The sequence below is a fragment of the Dipodomys merriami genome, unplaced genomic scaffold (assembly GCF_024711535.1).
Source record: "Dipodomys merriami isolate MVZ:Mamm:240054 unplaced genomic scaffold, mDipMer1.0.p SCAF_28, whole genome shotgun sequence".
Classification (NCBI taxonomy): Eukaryota; Metazoa; Chordata; class Mammalia; order Rodentia; family Heteromyidae; genus Dipodomys; species Dipodomys merriami.
The window spans coordinates 6,074,131-6,096,750 of NW_027204270.1; the positions used below are offsets into that span (position 1 = coordinate 6,074,131).

The 22,620-nt window shown below is 44.7% G+C and overlaps 1 protein-coding gene across 4 annotated transcripts in view; it reads right to left on the bottom strand.

Moving 5' to 3' along the window:
* The window catches only part of Clstn1 (calsyntenin 1), a 74,947-nt gene that overhangs the window by 16,827 nt on the left and 35,500 nt on the right, over positions 1 to 22,620 (bottom strand). For 2 of the 4 annotated variants that reach the window (XM_070037306.1, XM_070037304.1), the window contains exons 2-7: positions 12,908 to 13,030; positions 4,230 to 4,259; positions 2,909 to 3,104; positions 1,123 to 1,331; positions 579 to 728; positions 266 to 451 (exon numbers count right to left, since the gene is read on the bottom strand). In XM_070037306.1, coding sequence (XP_069893407.1) covers positions 266 to 451; positions 579 to 728; positions 1,123 to 1,331; positions 2,909 to 3,104; positions 4,230 to 4,259; positions 12,908 to 13,030 — 894 coding nt within the window. The remainder of the gene's footprint in view (positions 1 to 265; positions 452 to 578; positions 729 to 1,122; positions 1,332 to 2,908; positions 3,105 to 4,229; positions 4,260 to 12,907; positions 13,031 to 22,620) is intronic. The other 2 variants (XM_070037307.1, XM_070037305.1) reach the window with 1 other exon arrangement.

Sequence of the window (22,620 nt, forward strand, 5' to 3'; positions counted from 1 at the left end):
TATTAAGTTGTACGTAGTGATTTTTATCATTAACATTTCTTCATTCAGATACCACTTGCAATTGATTTCAGAGGTTTATGAACTCCCTGAAGCCCATTCAAGGTAAGCAGCCAGTAAGGCACAAAAGCGTCAGAATGAGGATGTCCCTTCGGTTTATGATGCACATGAAGAAACGCACACAAAAAACATACACGCTTCTGGCTCTGACAGTCTCCCTTCCCTCCCCTGAAGACTTTACAGGCTGAGGAAAGCCAGCTAAACTTACCACAGAGCCGGTGAAGGGATTTCTCAGAGTAGGTATCTCGGTCACAGCCTTTCCCTATGTGGCTGGTCTCCAATTCCACTGTGGCCTGAACTGAAGCAACTGGCTCATCACATGTCTCCAGGTGGATGTTTGGGAAGACAGCCAAAGCTCCTGTGCCAGGCTCATACTCAATCCTATTGCTCCAGCCTGTGTTGGCCCACAGGTTAGCATGGAGGGAAAAGGAAAACGCACACTAAGGTTTTAGAACACTAAGATTTCAGAAACACTAAAGTTTCAGAACAGATATGAGAGCTAAAGAGACACTGCAACTCACCTTGCCACCCAGGAGTGCAGGTGGGCTTGATGCTGATCTTCACCAGGACATCTTCTGTGGCTCTCTTCTTCCCACAGTCATATGCAGTGACTGTCAGCTTGTACTGATGCTCTTTCCCATAGTTTAGCTTCTCTGTGTTTTTTATATAACCTGGAAGAGGAGGAAAACCAACAATAAGAACTGACTTAACTTTTGTTGTCTTAGAACTGAAGAAGTGAAAGAGGCAAGAGATTCTAGTTGAAGAAAGGAAACAAGACTACAGGTCCACCTCATTCAGATGCACGTAGAGGGGAAGTGAGAAGACGGCGAGGAAGCATGCTGGGTGAAGGTGTCTGATTTGGGTAGGAGCTCAAGAGGACTCCGAACTCTGGGTTCCAGAGAAGCAATCACGTCAGGTCAGGGTGAAGACTCAAACGTGAAATGCACACACCCAGGCAGGTCTCCAGCCAACCAGTAAACCTCACTGCTACTGAGAAAACTGATAAACTAGGGTTCAAAGCTGACAGGGGGTTTGAGGAGTCAGATTGCTAGGAGATGGCCTTACCGTCTTTGTCCACAGTAAACGGCACGTCCGGAGTGATGATCTCATAGCTGCAGATCTGGCTGAACTGAGGGGAACAGTCTGCATCCACAGCCTCCACCCTCAGGATGCTGCCATACTGCTTCCCCTCCACAACAGTCGCTTTGTAGGACTTCTCCTTAAACACCGGCGCATACTCATTCACATCATTCACCTGGATATGGACAGTTGCTCTGGACGAAGGGGAAAAAACTGTTTTGGGGATTTTGTTTTAGCTTTTTACCCAAACGACAATTCTGTCCTATTTCTAAATTTCCTTTTTCTGGTACATTGTCTCCTGAAACACTTAGGATAGGGACAAGAAATAAAACCAAACTTCATTATTTTTAATTTGGTATGAGAGACAACAGAAAGTTAAAATAGGATCAGGCCTGGTGGCCCAGACTGTAAGAAGGGAGGGGAGAAGGAAGAAAAGGGAGACAGAGAGAGAGACAGAGAGCATTCAATAGTAGATAGCTTGTTTAGCAAATCTTTTTTCATTTTTTGGGGGGAAGGGGTGAGGGGAGGCGTTTGTAGGTTGTGGGGCTCAAACCCAGGGGCTGGACACTGTCCTTAAGTTCTTTTGCTCAAGGCTAGCACTCTACCACTTTGAGCCACAGCTCCATTTCTGGTTTTCTAGTAGTTAAATGGAGATCAGAATCTCACTGACTTTCCTACCAGGGCTAGCTTTGAACCTCAATCCTGAGATTTCAGCCTCCTGAGTAGCTAGGATTACAGGTGTGAGCCACCAGTGCCCAGCTTGGGTTTACTGGTTTTGACTGTACTTTTTTTTCTTTTTTGGTATCAAACCCGAGGATGTTGCCCTTCAAGGCAAGCACTTTGCCACTGAGCTACATCCCAGCCCTAGCAAATCTTTTTTTGTTTTTCCCCTTAGGAAAAAGCAGTATCACATTGTACAAAAAGTAAGGAGTAATTCACTGGCACATAGTTCCCCACACTGTTCACCTCATCTCAAACAAGACCATACATACCCCTCTCTTTCCTTAGATGTAGTAAGGAGAAACTGAGGCCTAATGTCAATGGACTAGTAAACGAGAAAGACTAGCATTCTAAAAGTGCCTTGGTCCAGAGCCCTCTCTGTTACCGTGTGCTCCAGATGGTGGGAGGTACACAGACATACGCAGGGCCACAGAAGCACAGGGGCTCCCTTCTTCCAGCGCTCCCTAATCCTATGCCTCAGGATTAACAGGAAGAGAAATACAACAACAAACCCTTCCTCAGGGCAAATGGGCTTTCTGAATGGTCACAGTAGGGTATAGTTTATTTACCAGAGTATTCTGTGAGACAAAATTATTCACTTATTTTTGTTCAAAACCTACCACAAGCCAGGTCTTTACTGGGAGCCACACCCACTGAGTTCCTGCCCTGAAAGACCACAACTGTGGGCCCTTGAGAAAAGAACATCTCTGCCTCCAATTTCAAAATGCAGTGTGAGGGCTGGGAAGGTGGCTCAGTGGTAGAGTGCTTGCCTTGCATGCTTGAGGCCCTGGGTTCGATTCCTCAGCACCACATAAGCAAAAAGAATAAAGCCGAAGTGGCGCTGTAACTCAAGTGGTAGAGCGCTAGCCTTGAGCTGAAGAGCTGAGGGACAGCGCCCAGGCCCAAAGTTCAGGCCCCACAACCAGACCCCAAAAAAACCAACCAAACAATCAAAATGCAGTGTGAAGGATGGGAATGGTCACTGCCATTTCCTTCACATGCAAATGTGTTTACTGAGGAGCTCCTTTTGCTCTCTGCCCAGCTTGCTTACTTGTGAGATTTCTTCATGCCGGTGCCATCCGGTCCCTTCCCGCAGTCATAGGCCTGGATGGTGAATGTGTAGTCTTTCTGCAGCTCACAATCCAGTTTCTCTTTTGAACGAATTATCCCCTCACCCGTGGACTTATCCACTACCACTGCATCAAAAGGGACATTCTGCCCATGAATTTTAAAGCCACAGATCTCACCTGGGGAGTCAAAGCACAACAGGTTACAATGACTACTGTCTAAAGTCACCACATAACCCCCCCTCCCAAAGAAAATAAACAACAACAATTTGGCAGCCAGGGGTTTAGAGGGTCCGTGGACAAAGCAGGGGCACTGTGCTTTCACATGGGTGAGTTCTGGGACTTTAGTAAAAAGAAGCAGATTCTGGCTTTCCAAGCAACTTGTTTACTTTGCATCCATTCATGCAGGAACACAAAAGACAGAAAGAGAGAGAAGACATAGACAGGCATTCCACAGGAGCACTTAGGATCGCTTGAGGGTAAAAGGAGTCTCATTAGCAAACAGCCAAGGCCTGAGCACACCAGGCTGCCCTGGCCACCAGAGGGCCGGGCAGTTCTTTGGGTTTGGATCAGAGAGAAGATAAAACGCAGTTAAGTGTTGAGAGAGGAAGAAGCGTGAGATATAGGACCAGCACCGTAATTACAGAAATTCTGTCAAGAAAAAAAAAAAATCAAAAGAATCAAGTCTTCCTGTGCAATGAGCCTGGCTAAAATTAGGGAATCAAAACAAACTGCTAAATGAGAAAGGTAGAAATACCAACTTTTCAGGCATCCATTTCAACAACTGCCATCCAGTGTCTGGTATGGGAGAGATTTTCTAGTCTTCCCTTAGTTTTGGGCTTTATCAAACCTGAGAGACACTTCACTATAGCTAGATAATCACAGAAGCTTAAATAGAAGCTAAAAAAAAAAAAATCTATGTTTCTATTCTTGCCCAAGGGACAACAAGCACAAATATTTTGCTGCATATATGAAACTTTACAAAATTTAAATTGACTAAACTCTTCAACGATTCTAATGAATAAGAAATTAAAACAATGCAAATCTCTAAAGTTCAATTAAACAAAAATGTATGGTATTGTCAATGTGGTTCAAATGGATGTCTGATTTCTAGATATTTCTAACCAAGGGGTCTGGTTACATACAATTTCCATCAATACATTTTTAAAAACCAGAAACAAAGTAGGAGAATAAATGAGGGTAAAAGAGCATGACAGTTGCTTCTGTTTAGGGGCTGATTCCCAATTTTATAAACAAGTTAGTGGGTTAATACTCATAAGAGGGAGACAAAGAACCCTTGATCACCTTCTTTGGTGACTGTCACCTCAAAACTCTCTAAAGGGAGAAAAGATAAACAAACCCATGTCAGTAATTCAGGAAAGAGTGAAGATGGAACAACAAGGAAATAAAGTCAAAGACGCGCATATTACATAGAACAGCTTGACATAATTTAACCCCACACTCAGCAACCAGCTATTAGAACTGCTGTAACTGAGTCAGGTGCATAGTGACTGAATCCTGCTCCCCATGAGCTACTCTCAACTTAGAATTTTATTAACTAGGGGTACATTGTGACTGCTATTAGGTTTCCTAACTCCTATAAGATTTTCCCTTTGGGCTGGGAAGGTGGCTCAGTGGTAGAGCACTTGCCTTGAATGCATGAGGCCCTGGGTTCAATTCCTCAGCACCACATAAGCAAAAGGAAAAAAAGCCGGAAGTGGTGCTGTGGCTCAAGTGGTAGAGCCCTTGCCTTGAGCTGAAGAGCTGAGGGACAGCGCCCAGGCCCAGAGTTCAGGACCCATGACCAGACCTCCACCCCCCCCCCCACCCCCGCCAAAAAAAAAAAAAAAGATTTTCCCTTTAATGAATACTTTGATGTCAATAAGTAAACTAATGTCTTTTTATTTTCAAATGAAGTTCTCTTGGCTAGATTGTGTTAATACTCAACTCATCATTAGAGTTAATGAAACAAAAGTTTGGAGGGAAAGGTTTTAATACTTGGTTCTTATTAATAACAATGTTTTCTAATCTAAAATACCCAACCAGGGCAAAAATTATAAATCGCTCTTAACCAAAACATTGGCTTAAACATGAACAGAAACCAGGTCAAAACTATCTGCAGTGATGCGCCAATGGCCACTGCTTTTCTCTGTGAAACACTATTCTACGAACTCAACGGAAATCCTACTGGGCACCTGGCGACTGCCACAGAGGAGAGACAACATATCAAGTCTCCTGGCCCTTCAGAGACACATTCATGCCACCTCCTCTCCCCCAAAGATGGCAGTGCTTGAATTCCCTTCCTTTTACCAGGCATCTCTTTTGGACAAGAGTTTCATTTTGCTTGTTTTCAAGATTTAAAAAGCAGCATCTCATGACATGCAAGTGTTTTTTTTTTCTTTTTCTTTTTTCTTTATGGTCAGTCATAGGGCCTGAACTCATGGCCTGGGCACTCTCCCTGAGCTCTTTTGTTCAAGGCCAGTGCTCTACCACTTTGGTTTCCTGGTGGTTAATTGGAGATTAGAGGGTCAGACTTCCCTGCCCAGGCTGGCTTTGAACCATGATCCTCATATTGCAGCCCTGAGTAGCTAGAACTACAGGCGTGAGCCACTGATACCCAGCTGATATGCAACTTTTGTGACTTGCCTTTTCCTTGTTTCTAAGGTTTATTCACCCTTCCTGATCTATATAGGTATGGCTTACTCATTTTTACTACTACACTGTTGAGTGCTTAAAACATTGCCTGGCATAAAGAACATACTCAACAAGCTTGGCTATTACTGTAATCATTTCCTGTTGTGTAGATTCTTTTCTGTTAATGAACAATGCTGTGATAAATATTTCTGTCCATGCCTCCTGTGCACAAGCACAAGACTTCTGCAGATCTGTGCTGCACATGGTACCCACTAGCTGCTTCAAATGAAAGCAAGTTCACATTAAAATGAAATAATGTTACACATCTAGTTCCTCAGGCATACAGGACACAGTGTGAGTGCCACCACCACCTGAGGCCGCTGACATGGGAGAAAGCAGGCCTCATCAGCACAGCAGGTTCATTCTACCGCTGCTCTGGAACAGGGCTCTACACATGATGGTTTCTGAGGCCAAAGTTGGCCTGTCCATTTTAAAGATCCACATATGTAAGAAGGATTTTTTGTTTTGTTTTCTGGTCCTGGAGCTTACAATCCAGACCTGGGAGCTGTTCCTGAGCTATTTCACTCAAGGCTAGTGCTCTACCACCTGAGCCACAAGTCTACTCCTGGCTTTTTGCTGAATAACTGGAGAGTCTCACAAACATTCCTGCCCAGGCTGGCTATGAACCAGTAGTTAGAAACACAGGCATAAGCTGTGGGTGTCTGGCTTAAGAATAGCTCTTTCAAATGGCTCTATCAGCCAGCTAGCAGCTCAAGCAAATAATCGTTAGCTATTCAGAAGACAGAAAGGAGGATGGAAGTTTGAGACTAGCCCTAGCAAAGAGTTAACAAGACCCCATCTCAAACAATTATTGAAAAAAAAATTGATGAGATAATTGATACCTATTACCTAGCTACCTAGGAGACATACATGGGAAAATTCCAGTCCTGATTGGCTTAGTATTATATGGAGTCACATCCCGTAACTATACATACAACTCCATCCCCTTGGCTATCCTCAACTCAGCTTCCTTCTTCTTTTTTATTTTATTTTTTTAATTTAATTTATTTTTTTGGGTCCAGTCGTGGGGCCTGAACTCTGGGCCTGGGCGCTGTCCCTCAGCTCTTCAGCTCAAGGCTAGCACTCTACCACTTGAGCCACAGTACCACTTCTGGCTTTTTTCTTTTTGCTTATGTGGTGCTGAGGAATCGAACCCAAGGCCTCATGCATGCAAGGCAAGCGTTCTACCTCTGAGCCACCTTCCCAGCCCCTCAGCTTCCTTCTTCTACACAGATTAGATTCTTCTTGGGAGAGGTCCTTCTTCTATATGGCGCAAGAAAGGATCTCTTCCTATCACCTCTTACCTGTGATTCCTTTCTGCCCTGCTACCACCCACTCAACTCAGACTCTACACTAAAATCAACTGAAACACTAAAACCCTGCTCTCATCCAGGTAACAATGATCAGGTTTCCAGGCTGTGACAATCTGGGAGTGGATGAAACCTTCTCCAGTCTCCCCTCCCCACTGGCCCACCATTCTTTAAGACCATCCAATTAGGAGTAGATTAAATCTTTCTCAATCTATTCCCTCTCCCATTTCCCTAAAAGCATACAAAATAGGAATGAACCGAATCTTTTTCAATCTCTTTCCTCCTTCAAAACTGTCCAAAGGAAGTTTGCTAAGACTTCTTCAAGGGGTTAGTGATGTAGCTCAGTGGTACCTACAAGGCCCTGAGTTCAATCCCTAGTAAAATTAAGAAAACAAAAAAAAACCATTTTTTTCAAAAGTAAATATTGGGTCAGGCATGGTGACATACATAATGATAAAAGCACTGAAGAAAATGACACAAGAGGGTCTTGAAGTCCAGCTCAGCTTGGAATACATAGCAAGAGCCTGTCTACATAAATAAATAACAAGCGCCTGTCTAAACAAATAAATCCTTTAGAAACCAGGAAAGTAATGATGGTGGGACAGTGAACAAGAATGCTGCAAGACAGAAAGGCGGTGAGAGAAATAAGTGTCTGGGCTATGGGAAGCAAGAAGGGTATGTCTGAAGGGTCCAGGAGAGAGAGCAGAGGGGTACTCCCAATTGGCAGAGTGCAAAGGAAGGCTGAAACACCAAGATCAGTTCAAACTGTGTGTGAGAACAGTACACACCAGCAGTTAAGAGGTCAGCCTGGTCCTCTAACAACAAAACACACAACAATGTAACATAACAATAAAGAAAAAGTAAAATATAAAAACATACAAAATAGACGAACTCAAGGCTAGATTTGACTTCCCAATATACAAAGTCCTATCTAGGGTTCTCAGGAGACAGTTTCTTGACCTTCCTCTACTTTCCTCAACTGCTGCTTCCAGAAGTCCCAGCCACAGGCTGGCCCTGCTGTTCTCCCCACCGCTTCCATTCTGAGGATGGCCTCCAACTTCACTCTCTTCCCAGAAAGTGCAGGGTTTCTCCAAAGCCTCACTCATGGTCTCCGGCTTTGGGGACTCTTTCCCTTCATGGCAAATGTTCCTTCGCTCCTCATGATAAGTCACTAGATAGTCAACAGTTCCCAGACTTCAGAGAATAGATTCAGAGAACAGATTCATTCTAGCTAATTTAAGCAAAATGGAACTTACTAGAATGCCAGTGAGAACTCATAAATTGACTGTAGGTCAGGAATTGCAATGTCAGAAACCAAAGCAATTCAGAAGTACGGACCATAAGAGCCCCAAGACAAAGCAACCTGGATGGATGGAATGGAACCACACTATTCTAACATCTTTGCTCACTATGGAATTTACAGACACATTAGGGGGAGGTGGGTCACACACTGTGGTTGCTCTGCACCCTGGGCACAAGAACAGGGGTCATTAAAAAGGGAGAACAGACACCTGCAGCAAGGCATCCTTCACAATGTCACTACTAATCCAACTACTTTCCTAACCCACTTCCCTGTGCTCTACTAGGTGTCCAAACTCACTAACTAGGGACCCAGGCTGAGCTTGGTTTTGGTGACTTTGCTTTCTTGTTCACTGGTCCAGGCTAGTTTCCGGGACTGCCTTATTTGTGATTCTCATCAGCACATTATCAAAGTTCATTTATTTATTTAGGTGCTGGGGATTGAAGCGAGGGCCTTGCACATACTACAAAAGTGCTGTACCACTAAGCCACACCCTAAGCCCTTGTTTTGAAATGGAGTCCCATTGTCACCAGGATGGTGATTCTCCTACTTCCAACTCCTGAGTATTGGGATTACTGGCATGTGCTACCAATCCAGCTCTGCTGAAGTACCTTAAATATATAGTTAACAATAAATACACACACACACAGAGTCAGGGCTGTGTTCTTCTCCATTTCATCATTATAGCCGTTCTTTAAATCTGAGTGAGCCAAGAACTGTCTGGAAAGCTTGTTTAAACTGTGGTTTTCTAAACCTTATCCCCAGATATTCTGACTTAGCAGTTCTGGGGGAAGATCCAGTAATAGCTATTTTTAATGAATGCTGCCAGATGGCTCTGGCGCAGTGTCTGCAGGCTAGGAAGAACAGCCTATGCGAGGTTCCCAAAGCCAGCGGCTGGACTGATCCTCACGCTCCAGCACTGGAGGCACAGACTGGGCCATCAAATGGGACACAGGAAGCCATATTTACACCACGTAATGTGGACACAGTGTTGCTACATACATGTGTGTGCTGACACTCCACCTGCTCTGTTAAGCCCAGCATAGAATGTGTACACACGGAGTTGAGCAGTGGCCTCCAATCTTCCACTCCTAACACTAGATACTTAGAAAAGCAGCTACTCAATATTTTCCCCTTTGATTAGGTTTTGCCATGTCAAATTTCTACTATTTTTGTATTTTCAACATACAAAATGGCAATTTCTCATGGATCAACCTAACTGAATTCACTGCAGTCAACAGTGCCAGCCCAGCTGTGTGTGCTGAAAAAGCAACGCTAGACCATCCCATAGTTATAAGTAGGGCTACAGTTGGCCTTATCTATGGTTTTCAAGCAACAAGTCCCATAAATTACCGAGAATGTGGAGAGAAAACATCAGATTTTCTCAAACCACTCTAATGGATATCAAGGAGAGCATGACTTTCATTCCTTCTTTTGGATTCTATTGATATAAGGGCTGTTCAACCAATCTTGTCAGCCAGGGAAGGCAAGACAGAGAATGCTGGAATAGTCTGAGCTGCCAAAGGAAGAGCTCACAGGAGAGAAGGACACAGACTGTCCCCAGGTCTGAGACAGGTCTGACGACAGAACACTATGGCTTGTAAATGTAGTTCACGCCTTCACTCTCCACTCAATCATGAAATGTGTTACCCTACAACTACCCAGGCCTTTAACCGATTAAGGAAAAGGACAAAATAAGACAGTGAGTCACTTAAATTTCTTAAAATATGTCCTAAATATTAAGACAACTTGTTCCTTAGTACCTCAAGAAAATGGTCTGGACTCTACTGTGTGTACCACATCAGCGGTGATGGTGACAAGGCATCCTACACCACACACACAAGTTTCAGAGCTCTGACATGGCCTCCTATACCACACACATGAGCTTCAGAGCTGACAAGCCAACTCAGTGGTTACCCCACACCCGAGTGTTTATAACTTCCAAAGATAACATCGCAAAAGCTACATAGTAACCCTCAAAACCCAGACTGCAATTAGACTGCCTGGCTCAAAAAACTTAATACTTAGGAGCCTTATCTTAGGTACTAGGGAGAAAACCACAATGTAGTCTCTGCTGTCATGTGACCGGCAGACATGCTGTGAGCCAGTGTCCTCATCCAGGAAATGGGAACAGCGAGAGCATCACACACACACACACACACACACACACACTCACTCTCTCTCTCTCTCTCTCTCTCTCTCTCTCTCTCTCTCTCTCTCTCTCTCTCTCTCTCTCTCTCTCTGCTAGAAAGAATCAGGTGAAATGGCCTGGGGAGCTATACAGCAGCCCCATCAGTCAAGTGCAAGCTGCTGTCGCCGCTCAACCATCCTCTTCACAGAGTTACCATGAACTCTACACCATTGCACAAAATAAGGCTCCACATCTCCAGATCTGGCCTCAGCCTCATACAGAATTTATTCTAAGAAACTGTGAGAAAACAGAACATTCTCAAGACTTTCTGTAAAAAGATAGTCAAGTATTTCTCACAGAATATTTTAAAAACTCTAAGTGGAAAAACATTGAGAGGCTCTGTGCCCACCACCGGCTCACCAGCATAAGCAGGTCTTCATGTAATGCTTCTGAAATAAGGCACAGCACTTGAACAGAACATACTACAAATTTATTCTTTAAATAGGTTTTCAGAAACAACCCCACTCATTTCCCTCAATTTCCTGTAGAAAAATTAATGTGTTATACAGTTAATATATGAGAATGTATTATAAAATTAATAATGTATAATCCAATCATTCTTTTTTATTCCTCAATAAATAAACTTTTTAATAAAAGAAGTTTTGATCTGGGGAAAATGAATCATGTGAAAACTGCTCCTTAAAAATTAATTTTTGTGGGGCTGGGAAGGTGGCAAGTGGTAGAGTGCTAGCCTTGAGCTGAAGAGCTGAGGGACAGCGCCCAGGCCCGGAGTTCAGGCCCCATGACCGGACCCCCCCCCCAAAAAATTAATTTTTGTGGGGCTGGGAAGGTGGCTCAATGGTAGAGCACTTGCCTTGCATGCATGAGGCCCTGGGTTCGATTCCTCAGCACCACATAAGCAAAAAGAAAAAAGCCAGAAGTGGCACTGTGGCTCATGGGGTAGTACACTAGCCTTGAGCTGAAGAGCTGAGGGACAGCGCCCAGGCCCAGAGTTCAGGCCCCACGACCAGACCAAAAAAAAAAAAATTAATTTTTGTGCCAGACACTGGTGGCTCGTGCCTGTAATCCTAGCTACTCAAGAGGATGAGATCTGAGAATTGCAGTTCAAAGTCAGCCAGGGCAGAAAAGTCCCTGTGAGATTCTTAAATTAACCACTTAAAACCTGAAGTGGGGCTACAGCTCAAAGTGGCAGAGTGCTAGCCTTGAGTAAAAAGAAACAGTGACTTCATGCCTCACAACCAACAAAAAATAAAAATTAATGTTTTCAAGTCAGGCACTGGTAGCTCATACCTCTAATCCTAGCTACTCCTGAGGCTGAGATCTAAGGATAATGGTTCAAAGTCAGCCCAAGGTAGGAAAGCCCATGAGACTCATGTCTAACTACCAAAAAAAGCCAGAAGTAGAGTTGTGGTTCAAGTGGTAAAACACCAGCTTTGAGCAAAAAAGGCAAGGAACAGACCCTAAGCCCTGAGTTCAAGGCCCAGTATAAGTACACAAGAAAATGTTTCAATTAGCTTTGCATAGAAGCTCAAGTGGTAGAGCACATACCCAGAAAACACAAGGCCCTGAATTAAAAACTCAAACTCTTACCACCACTGAAAAACTCATTTTTCAATATCTACTCTGATTCTGAGGGTGACAACAAATGACACAGCACATCCCTCGACCAGTTACAGACATTACCATGGTTGATCTTATTGGGCAAGAACAGCTGATTTGGGAAGGATCAGTAAATCTCAGCAATGTGGAAAACTTTTATTCATCTCCCAAAGTCCCTAAATCTACCCTAGAGATTTGTCTTGATAAAAATGTATGTTATAGCTGGGCGCTGGTGGCTCACGCCTGTAATCCTAGCTACTCAGGAGGCTGAGATCTGAGGATCGCGGTTCAAAGCCAGCCCGGGCAGGAGAAACCGTGAGACTCCTATCTCCAATAAAACCACCAGAAAGCCGGAAGTGGCGCTGTGGCTCAAGTGGTAGAGCGCTCGCCTTGAGCTGAAGAGCTGAGGGACAGCGCCCAGGCCCAGAGTTCAAGCCCCACAGCTGACCAAAAAAAAAAAAAAATGTATGTTATAATCTCATGAAATAAACTTATACCAAAAGTATTTCTCTATAGACTGCTCAAATTTTTGACAGAAACCTAGAAGCAAGGAAGCTCTGGAGCCAAAAACCTTCCATGGTACGTGGGAGCAGGTAAATCAGGCCGAGCCCAGGTTCCCATGGTCCAACCACACCATGTCTACATTGAACACAGTCCTTGGAGAACATGATGAACTTTAAGCCCTACTGGTCTAGATAGTATCTATTGAACTTCATCAAAGCAAGATTTGTAATGATATAATTAAGTTAAACAGTTGCCTTCTCAACAGTCAGAATGAGTTTTAGCCAGCTATCTGGAGGAGAACACAGTAGCCAGGAGGTACAAGAAATCCTCTGTGCTTTCCACCAGACTCAAGAGCAATCCAAGGTATGTAACACCTTCCTATGCAGTCCACACTTGCCAAGAAGCAATGAAACCAGCACCATACCTGCAAAACGCAGAGGGGCATCTTTATCCAGGGCGATGAGGGGAGGATCAAGCAGCACCGTGTTGTCATTCTCGGTAACGATTCCATGATAGGTCGGTTCAAGCCATGGCTTGTGCTTGTTAACTGCGTAAGAAAAAAAAACACAGAATTGCTGTTTCAAACTCCACTACTTTGGAGATACATATGTAAACTGTTTAAGGCCTGCTGGGATTGGAACCCAGAGCCTGAGGAAGGCTAGGCATTCTTACTACCTAGCCACATCCCACAAACTATGAGTAAAATAAACAAGTCCTCATCAGTCTAGAAAAATGACATTCCTATTTTTGTGGTCACGTTAGATATCTAGACCCAAATGGGATAAAATTTTAAATTCTAGAGTAGACATTAGAAACTATCTAAATCTATAATGTAATAGAAAATAAGAAATAAGTTACCCTAGAAATAAAGAGAAAGAGGAGGGTTATAAATAAACTCAAACTACCTGTTTTCAGAAGCAGAAAGTTTACAAAGAAAAAATGGTTGCATCATTTTTTTTTTTTTTTTGGTCGGTCGTGGGGCTTGAACTCTGGGCCTGGGCGCTGTCCCTCAGCTCTTCAGCTCAAGGCGAGCGCTCTACCACTTGAGCTACAGTGCCACTTCCGGTTTTCTGGTGGTTTATTGGAGATAGGAGTCTCACGGTCTCTCCTGCCCGGGCTGGCTTTGAACCGCGATCCTCAGATCTCAGCCTCCTGAGTAGCTAGGATTACAGGCGTGAGCCACCAGCGCCCGGCTGGTTGCATCATTTTATTTACTACATTAACATTACAGGGCTGGAAGTGTGACTGGTAGAGTGCTTGACTAGCTTTTGTGAGGCCTCGGTTCAATCCCCAGCACTCTTCATTTTTTTTTTTTTTTTTGCAGGGGGAGGGGGGGTCTGGGCGCTGTCCCTGAGCTCTTTAGCTCAAGGCTAGCGCTCTACCACTTGAGCCACAGTGCCACTTCTGGCTTTGTCTGTTTATGTGGTACTGAGGAATCGAACCCAGGGCTTCATGCATACTAGGCAAGCACTCTACCGCTAAGCTACATTCCCAGCCCTCACATTCCTTTTCTTTTCACTTTATTAATGTTAACTCGCACCCTCTAACCCCAGGACCCGTATCAGCCATGCAACAACCCAATTAAACCATGTGAAAGATGAGAAGAAACAGGAAGACTTTATTTCCACCTGCTAAGTGAACTACATGTTTTGTTTTTTCCTGCAGGTGCAATCCAGAAGTATCTTCAGGGTGAGGGCTGTAGCTCAGTGACAAAGCGTCTGCATTATATACACAAAGGCTGAAGGTGTCCCTGCACCCCAAAACATCCTACCCTCCCCCCCAAAACCAACAGTATTGCCATGGGATATTAGTCATATGCTGTATTAATAATGTTTCAACAGGCCACATATGTGCCTTAGGTCGCTGGATGATATGATTATAAAGTCATTTGTGTAAGTCTGCTCTGATGTTCACAGCATCTGATGGAGCAGCAACTCAGAACCTGTCCCAGTCACTGGGTGACAGGATGTGATAACAGAAGAACAAGGTAGGAGCAAGCCTAGGCCTCACCTGCCTTTTCCAAGGAATCTAGCACACCACACCCAAACAATAGCAAATCCCTTTGCCTTCACTATCATCATAAATCCAGATACTGGGGAGCTATGTTTAATGGGCATAGAGTTTGCATTTGCAATATGATGAGTTCTGGTGGCTAGGGAATATGTTTAGCAGTATGAATTGTTAGCTCAAAAGCTGGGAAAGGTAGGAAATTTCAGAACTGTTTTTGTTACAATTTAAACAAAAATCCCAAAGCTGGTTTTCTTCTGGGATCAATCCCCAGCAAAAACAAAACACATACACACACAATGCCAGAAGCCATTTCTCATCATTCCATGCTCCTGGACTGTCACAGTAGCTCAGCAATAAACCTTCTGCTCTATTCTCTCTCCTCCACATGGCAGTGACCACGGAGGTTACTGAGGTTACTGAGTTACTGAGGTTTCCAGTAGCATTTGCTTACATGAATCTATCAATCATGTTTCACTGTACCAAAAAGGAAAGCCAGACCATTTAGTACATTTTTTTAAAAAGCAAAAAAAAAAAAAAAAAATCATACCACCAGACACTAATGGCTCCTGCCTGTTATCCTAGCTACAAGGGAGGATGAGATCGGAAGTAGACGTTCTAGGCTAGTCCTGGCAGGGAAGTCCATGAGACTCCATGTCAACAAAAGAAACGAGACATGATGGTATATGTTAGGTGCATCACAGGCCAGGCGTGTATCTAGACAAAACCAAATCTCAAAAAATAATCACTGAAAAAGCATGGCACCAGTCAATTTCAGCTACTTAGAAAGCTGAGATCTGAAGAATCAGTTTGAAACCAGTCCAAGCAGAAAAGTTCACCAGATTCCATCCACAAAATGACCAGGAAAGAACAGTGCTTCAAGTGGTAGAACATCATTCTAGCAAAGATGAGGCACTGACTCACATTTACACTACAGTATATATACATACATACATACACACATACATACATATATATATACTATATATACACACGTATATATATACTGTAGTGTATTATATATATGTACATGTATATGTACAGTGTATATATACATACATGCTACAGTATATACACTGTAGCATAAAAATATTTCTTATGGAAAAACATTCTTTGAAGCAGTGTTTAAGAAATGTGGCAAAGCCGGGCACCAGTGGCTCAACGCCTGTAATCCTAGCTACTCAGGAGGCTGAGATATGAAGACTCATCTCTCATAAACCACCAGAAAACCGGAAGTAGTGCTGTGGGTCAAGTGGTAGAGTGCTACTTTTGAGCTGAAGAGCTGAGCGATACCTCCCAGGCCCAGAGTTCAAGCTCCACAACCACCAAAAACAAAAAAACAAAAAAAAAGAAATGTGTCGTTGTCTTAGACTTCTGCACATCCTTTGCTGTCTGGCCTCACAGTAGGCCTCCTCTCTATCCCCTCCAGGCCATACACTGCATGGTCAACCTGTCAGTCTGGAAATTTCCACTGTACCCTGGGGAGACACTTTCCAGAGAACTGGGAAAGGCAAATACCATCTTAAATGTATCAAAATTGTTCTGACCTCTAGCCTCTCAGTCTTGGAAGCTCATGCTGGATCTTGTTCAAGATTTCTTCCTAAAAGGACCTCTTCCTACTGTCTTTCCTCCCTCTCATTTTTGGGCAATACTGGGGTTTGACCTCAAGGCCTTACACTTGCCAAGCTAGTACTCTACCTCTGCAGCCATACTGCTAACCCTGAGCTTCAACGGTTATTTTTAGGATAGGATCTCCCTTCATGGCCTTCATGCCCAGATGTGTGCCTGAGCGGCAATCTGTCTACTTTATTTTTTTTTTTTTGGGGGGGGGGGTAGGTCAGTCATGTGGCTCAACTCTTCTGGACCTTGGCGCTGTCCCTCAGCTCTTTAGTTCAAGGTAAGCCCTCTACCACTTGAGCCACAGCACTACTTCCAGATATCTGGTGGATTTTTGGAGATGAGTTTGTTTTTTGTTTTTTTTTTTTTTAATTTTTTATTTTGGGTCCGGTCGCGGGGCCTGAACTCTGGGCCTGGGCGCTGTCCCTCAGCTCTTCAGCTCAAGACTAGCGCTCTACCACTTGAGCCACAGCGCCACTTCCGGCTTTTTTATCTTTTGCCTATGTGGTACTGAGGAATCGAACCCAGGGCCTCAGGCATGCAAGGCAAGCGCTCTACTGCTGAGCCATCTTCCCAGCCTGCCTAGGCTAGTTTTGAACTGTGATCCTCAGATCTCAGCCTCCTGAGGAGCTAGGATTACAGGCGTGAACCACCAGCACCCAGCCCATTTTAAATTTTTCATCATCACCCCTCAATTACAGGTATGCAATACTGTGTCCTGTTTCTCTCTCTCTCTCTCTCTCTCTCTCTCTCTCTCTCTCTCTCTCTCTCTCTCTCTCTCTCTCTCTCTCTCTCTCTCTTTCTTTATTGTGGGGCCTGAACTCTGGATCTGGGCTCTGTCCCTCAGCTCTTCAGCTCAAGGCTAACACTCTACCACTTGACCCACAGCACCACTTCTGGCTTTTTCTGTTTATGTGGACTGAGGAATCGAACCCAGGGCCTCAGGCATGCAAGGCAAGCACTCTACCACTGAGCCACCTTCCCAGTCCCTCTTTTTTTTTTTTTTCTTGTTCTTTCTTTTTTTTTTTTTTTTTTGGTCAGTTGTGGGGCTTGAACTCTGGGCCTGGCCGCTATCCCTCAGCTCTTCAGCTCAAGGCAAGCACTCTAATACTTGAGCCACAGAGCCACTTCCAGTTTTCTGGTTGTTTATTGGAGATAGTCTCAAGGATCTTCCTGCCTGGGCTGGCTTTGAACCACGATCTTCAGATCTCAGCCCCCTGAGTGGCTAGGATTACAGGCATGAGCCACCAGGGCCCGGCTGTGTCCCGCTTTCTTGATTAAGAATCTCAAGGACTTTTTGCCTGGGCTAGCTCAAAACTCTCATTCTCCCAATCTCAGCTTAGAAGGACAGGCTCATGCCTGTACCTAGCTACTGATTTGAGAAGAGGTGTGCTAACTTTTCTGCTGGGGCTGGCCTCAAACCTCAATTCCCCCATCTTAGCTCTCCCTAATGGCTAAGATTACAAGCATGGGGCATGGCACCTGGCTCTTGTTCAGCTGCTCATCAGCATGCCCTCTCCCTCCCTCTTTCAGTGCAACATGAAGAGAGGTTAGGACCCTCAAGTCTGTGTGATGAACACTGCTTGGGTTCTCATATCAACCTCAGTTTCCTTATCTGTAAAAGAAGATAAGCCAGGGCTGGGAAGGTGGCTCAGTGGTAGAGCGCTTGCCTTGCATGCCAGAGGCCCTGGGTTCGATTCCTCAGCACCACATAAGCAAAACGAAAAAAGCCGAAAGTGGCGCTGTGGCTCAAGTGGTAGAGTGCTAGCCTTGAGCTGAAGAGCTGAGGGACAGCTCCCAGGCCCAGAGTTCAGGCTCCACAACCGGAAAAAAAAAAAACAAAAAAACAAAAAAAACAACAAAAAAAGAAGATAAGCCGGTGCTGGTGGCTCATGCCTGTCATCCTAGCTACTCAGGAGGCTGAGATCTGAGGACCAAGGTTCAAAGCCAGCCCGGGCAGGAAAGTCCATGAGACTCTTATCTCCAATAAACCACAAGAAAACCAGAAATGGTGCCGTGGCTCAAGTGGTAGAGCGCTCACCTTGAGCTGACAAGCAAAGGGACAGTGCCCAGGCCCAGAGTTCAAGCCCCATGACCAAAAAAAAAGAAAAAGAAAACCAAAGAAAAAAAGAAGACAGCACCGACCTGGCAGGCCATAAGAGGCACAGCACTCCCAACACTCAGGTGCTGGGCTGATAGAGCTCTCACCACCAGACTCCAAGGATCTCTGTTCCTAACTAATCCCAAGGAGCCAGCACTGTGTTAACCACTGAACTCTTTAGGATCTACTCAGCAACTGGATGCATATATAAGGAGCCAAGTCTGGTCTGTATTCCTCTAATGGGGAAGTTCGCTCTGGAGCTGGGCACTGGGATGGTTTGGGTTTTAGCCACTGTGGAGTGTGCTTCTGGCCAGTGCATGTTCCAAACAAGGAAAGTGGAAACGCCAGAGGCAATATGCAGAACGGGCCAGAAGAGACTGCTAGCTTGTCTAGAAAAGGATATGGTTGGATTATGGGAGGCCCAAGAAGAGATCAGCCACAGTTGCCCCAAGGACAGACCTTGAAAGGGTGCTGCTGGTGGCACTATTTTTGAAAGCCTAACAAGCAGCATTGGTATGGAATAGAGACAACTCTACCCTGTGAGGAGCAGGGCATCTCACCCAACTGCGGGCCCAGCAGCCTCCTCAGGCAGAGTGAGCAAGGTGCGATTAATAGGCTACTTTAATACACACACTCTCTCAAGATGCTGCTGGTTCTCATCTTTTAAAATTAAACAACAGAAGCTTTAGTTCTCAGACTGGAGGTTAAGTCTCAGCTCAGAGGGCCAGAATGTCAGCTCTGGTGAGCTCTCTCTTCTTTACTTGTACGTAACTGCCTTCTCATGCTAGCCTCCCAAGGCAGAAAGAGCCAATCTCTAGTTTCAAAACACAAACTATTTCCCTGATTTACCTTAATAGAAATATTTGGCTTTAATCTACTTTCATAGCTTAAGGTTTTATTAATAAAATTCCAAGTATAATAAGTATTAAAACTGCAGATTATTTCACTATGTGAAGCCATAAAACTCATGGCTTTAACTAAATGAATCCACTGCTTTGATTTAACCTGTAAGAAATATAAAAACGGGGCTGGGAAGGTGGCTCAGTGGTAGAGTGCTTGCCTTGCATGCCTGAGGCCCTGGGTTCGATTCCTCAGCACCACAGCAAAAAGAAAAAAGCCGGAAGTGGCGCTGTGGCTCAAGTGGTAGAGTGCTAGCCTTGAGCTGAACAGCTGAGGGACAGCTCCCAGGCCCAGAGTTCAGGCCCCACGACCGGACCCCCCCCCCCCAAAAAAAAAAGAAATATAAAAACACTGGGCAAAGCAAACTGAAGCAAACACAATGTGCAATTTGCCACCTTACTGGAATGGCTAAGGCTGGAAATGGTTAATGATTCCAGGGAGAAAATAACTTCATAGCTCTATTCTGCAATCTTAACCCATTCCCTAGTATTCTAAATTTATAATTCAAAGTTTCTAAATTGCTCCTTGAAGCAGACAGTAGAATGAAAGGGCTTGGCAAGTTCCAGATACTGAACTTTTCAATATTTAATGAATGATATTTTTAATATTTTATCACATTCAATTTGCATTATAAAACATTAATAGACATAAGTGACTGTTTCTGTAATCATTCCCCCTCCCCCCCAAATCACCAATATAAGAAACTACAGACCATAAGTCTAGGAATTTATCACCTGTGTTGCAAGTCTGTCCCAGATTCACCATCACATCCTTGGCCATTAAGAACAACTACATTTTATTTTTTATTTATTTTTTTTGGGGGGGGTCCGGTTGTGCGGCCTGAACGCTGGGCCTGGGCGCTGTCCCTCAGCTCTTCAGCTCAAAGCTAGCACTCTACCACCTGAGCCACAGTGCCACTTCCGGCTTTTTTCTTTTTGCTTATGTGGTGCTGAGGAATTGAACCCAGGACCTCATGCATGCAAGGCAAGCACTCTACCACTGAGCCACCTTCCCAGTCCCAAGAACAACTACATTTTAAATGATAAAACACTAATTCAAAAATAACGGATGAGGGGCTGGGAAGGTGGCTCAGTGGTAGAATGCTTGCCTTGCAAGCCTGAGGCCCTGGGTTCGATTCCTCAGCACCACATAAGCAAAAAGAAAAAAGCTGGAAGTGGCGTTGTGGCTCAGGTGGTAGAGCACTAGCCTTGAGCTGAAGAGCTGAGGGACAGTGCCCAGGCCCAGCGTTCAGGACCCACAACCGGACCCAAAAAAAAAACAAAAAAATAAACGGATGAGCAAAGCTGAAGTATAAGGTATACCTCGGGTACACAGTGGTATTACTTTAGAAAATGGTTGGTTTTCTGGTGCCTGTGGGAGATTTTTATCTTTAGAAATTGTCATTTTAAAAATCAAGACAGAAGCCGGGCACTGGTGGCTCACGCCTGTAATCCTAGCTACTCAGGAGGCTGAGATCTGAGGATCGCGGTTCAAAGCCAGCCCGGGCAGGAGAGACCGTGAGACTCCTATCTCCAATAAACCACCAGAAAAACCGGAAGTGGCGCTGTAGCTCAAGTGGTAGAGCGCTCGCCTTGAGCTGAAGAGCTGAGGGACAGCGCCCAGGCCTGGAGTTCAAGCTCCATGACCGACAAAAAAAAAAAAAAAAAAAATCAAGACAGACTGATGCCAGTGGCTTATGCCTGTAATCCTAGCTACTCATGAGGCTGAGATCTGAGGATAGAGGTTCAAAACCAGCTTGGGCAGGAAAGTCTGTGAAACTCTTATCTCTACCAAACTACCAAAAAAGCCAGAAGTGGAGCTGTGGCTCAAGTGGAGCTGTGGTGCAGGTGGCTCATACTTACAATCCTAGCTACTCAAGACACTGAGCTCTGAGGATCACTGAGATCTGTGGATCAAGGTTCAAAGTCATCCAGGGCAAGACAGTCCATGAGACTCTTATCTCCAACAAACTACTCTGAAAAAGCTAGAATTGGCACTGTGGCTCAAGTGGTAGAATGCTAGCCTTGAGTGCAGAAGAGGCTCAGAGACACAATGCAAGCTCTGAATTAAAGCCCCAGGGCTGGCAAAATGCACAAACACAAACAAAAACAAAACTTTTAACCCTGATCCACCAGAATAATTTGCAATTAGAGATACTGCCACCAGGTGGCAATAGATGCCTTTGCTTGCAGGTTCCAAATTACCCTAATTATTGGATTGACTTTATATATATAGTGGGGGGTGGGGAGGTGTTCACCAATCCTGGGGCTTGAACTCAGAGCCTAGGCACTGAGCTTTTTTGCTCAAGGTTACCATTCTACCACTTGAGCCACAGCTCCACTTCCAGCTTTTTAGTGTTTACTTGGATAAGAGTTTCACACTTTCATGCCCAGGCTGGCACCAAGCACCTGGCTCATGCTTTTTTTTTTTAATCCTATAGTTACTAAAGGAGTGTTAACAGGCCCTCTGTTAAGGCAATATTAACATAAATGTGTCTTAAGCTATGTTTAAATCCAGTGACTGATTGGGCCCTGGTGGCTCACACCTGTAATCCTATCTATTTAGGAGGCTAAAATCTGAGAATCTCAGTTTGAAGCCAGGACTGACACCCCCTACCCTGAAAAAAAAAAAAAAATCCAGTGAATCCAATTGAAGATGTCTTTTTCTGGAAGGAAGGAAGGAAGGAAGGAAGGAAGGAAGGAAGGAAGGAAGGAAGGAAGGAAGGAAGGAAGGAAGGAAGGAAGGAGGGAAGGAAAGAAGGAAGGAAAGAAGGAAGGAAAGAAGGAAGGAAAGAAGGCAGGCAGGCAGGCAGGCAGGCAGGCAAGCCAGGTGCCGGTGGCTCACACCTGTAATCCTAGTTACTCAGGAGGCTGAGATATGAGGATCTCAGTTCAAAGCCAGCCTGGGCAAGAAAGTCCATGAGATTCTTTTTTTTTTTTTTTTGATCCGGTCGTGGGGCCTGAACTCTGGGCTTGGGCGCTGTCCCTCAGCTCTTCAGCTCAAGGCTAGCATTCTACCACTTGAGCCACAACGCCACTTCCAGCTTTTTTCTTTTTTTGTTTATGTGGTGCTGAGGAATCGAACCCAGGGCCTCAGGCATGCAAGGCAAGTGCTCTGACACTGAGCCACCTTCCCAACCCCTGTCCATGAGATTCTTATCTCCAATTAACCACCAGAAAACAGGAAGTGGTACTGTGGCTCAAGTGGTACAGCACTTGTCTTGAGCTGAAGAGCTGAGGAACAGCACCCAGGCCCAGTGTTCAAGCCCCATGACTAACAAAAGAAAAAGAAAAAGGAATAGACAGGTGGTAGAGGTTGGATTGAAATGCCTGTAAGAGCCCCTAGGCTGAAGTCTCGGTTGCTAACCTGTGGCGCTTGCAGGAGGTATTTGGAGATGAGCCCTAGAGAAAGAAAGTTAGATCACTGTGGGTATGCCCTGAAAGGGGCTATTATGGCCTGGGCTTCTTCAGATCTCTTGCTTCCCTGCCTTCACGAGGTGAGCAGCTTTCACC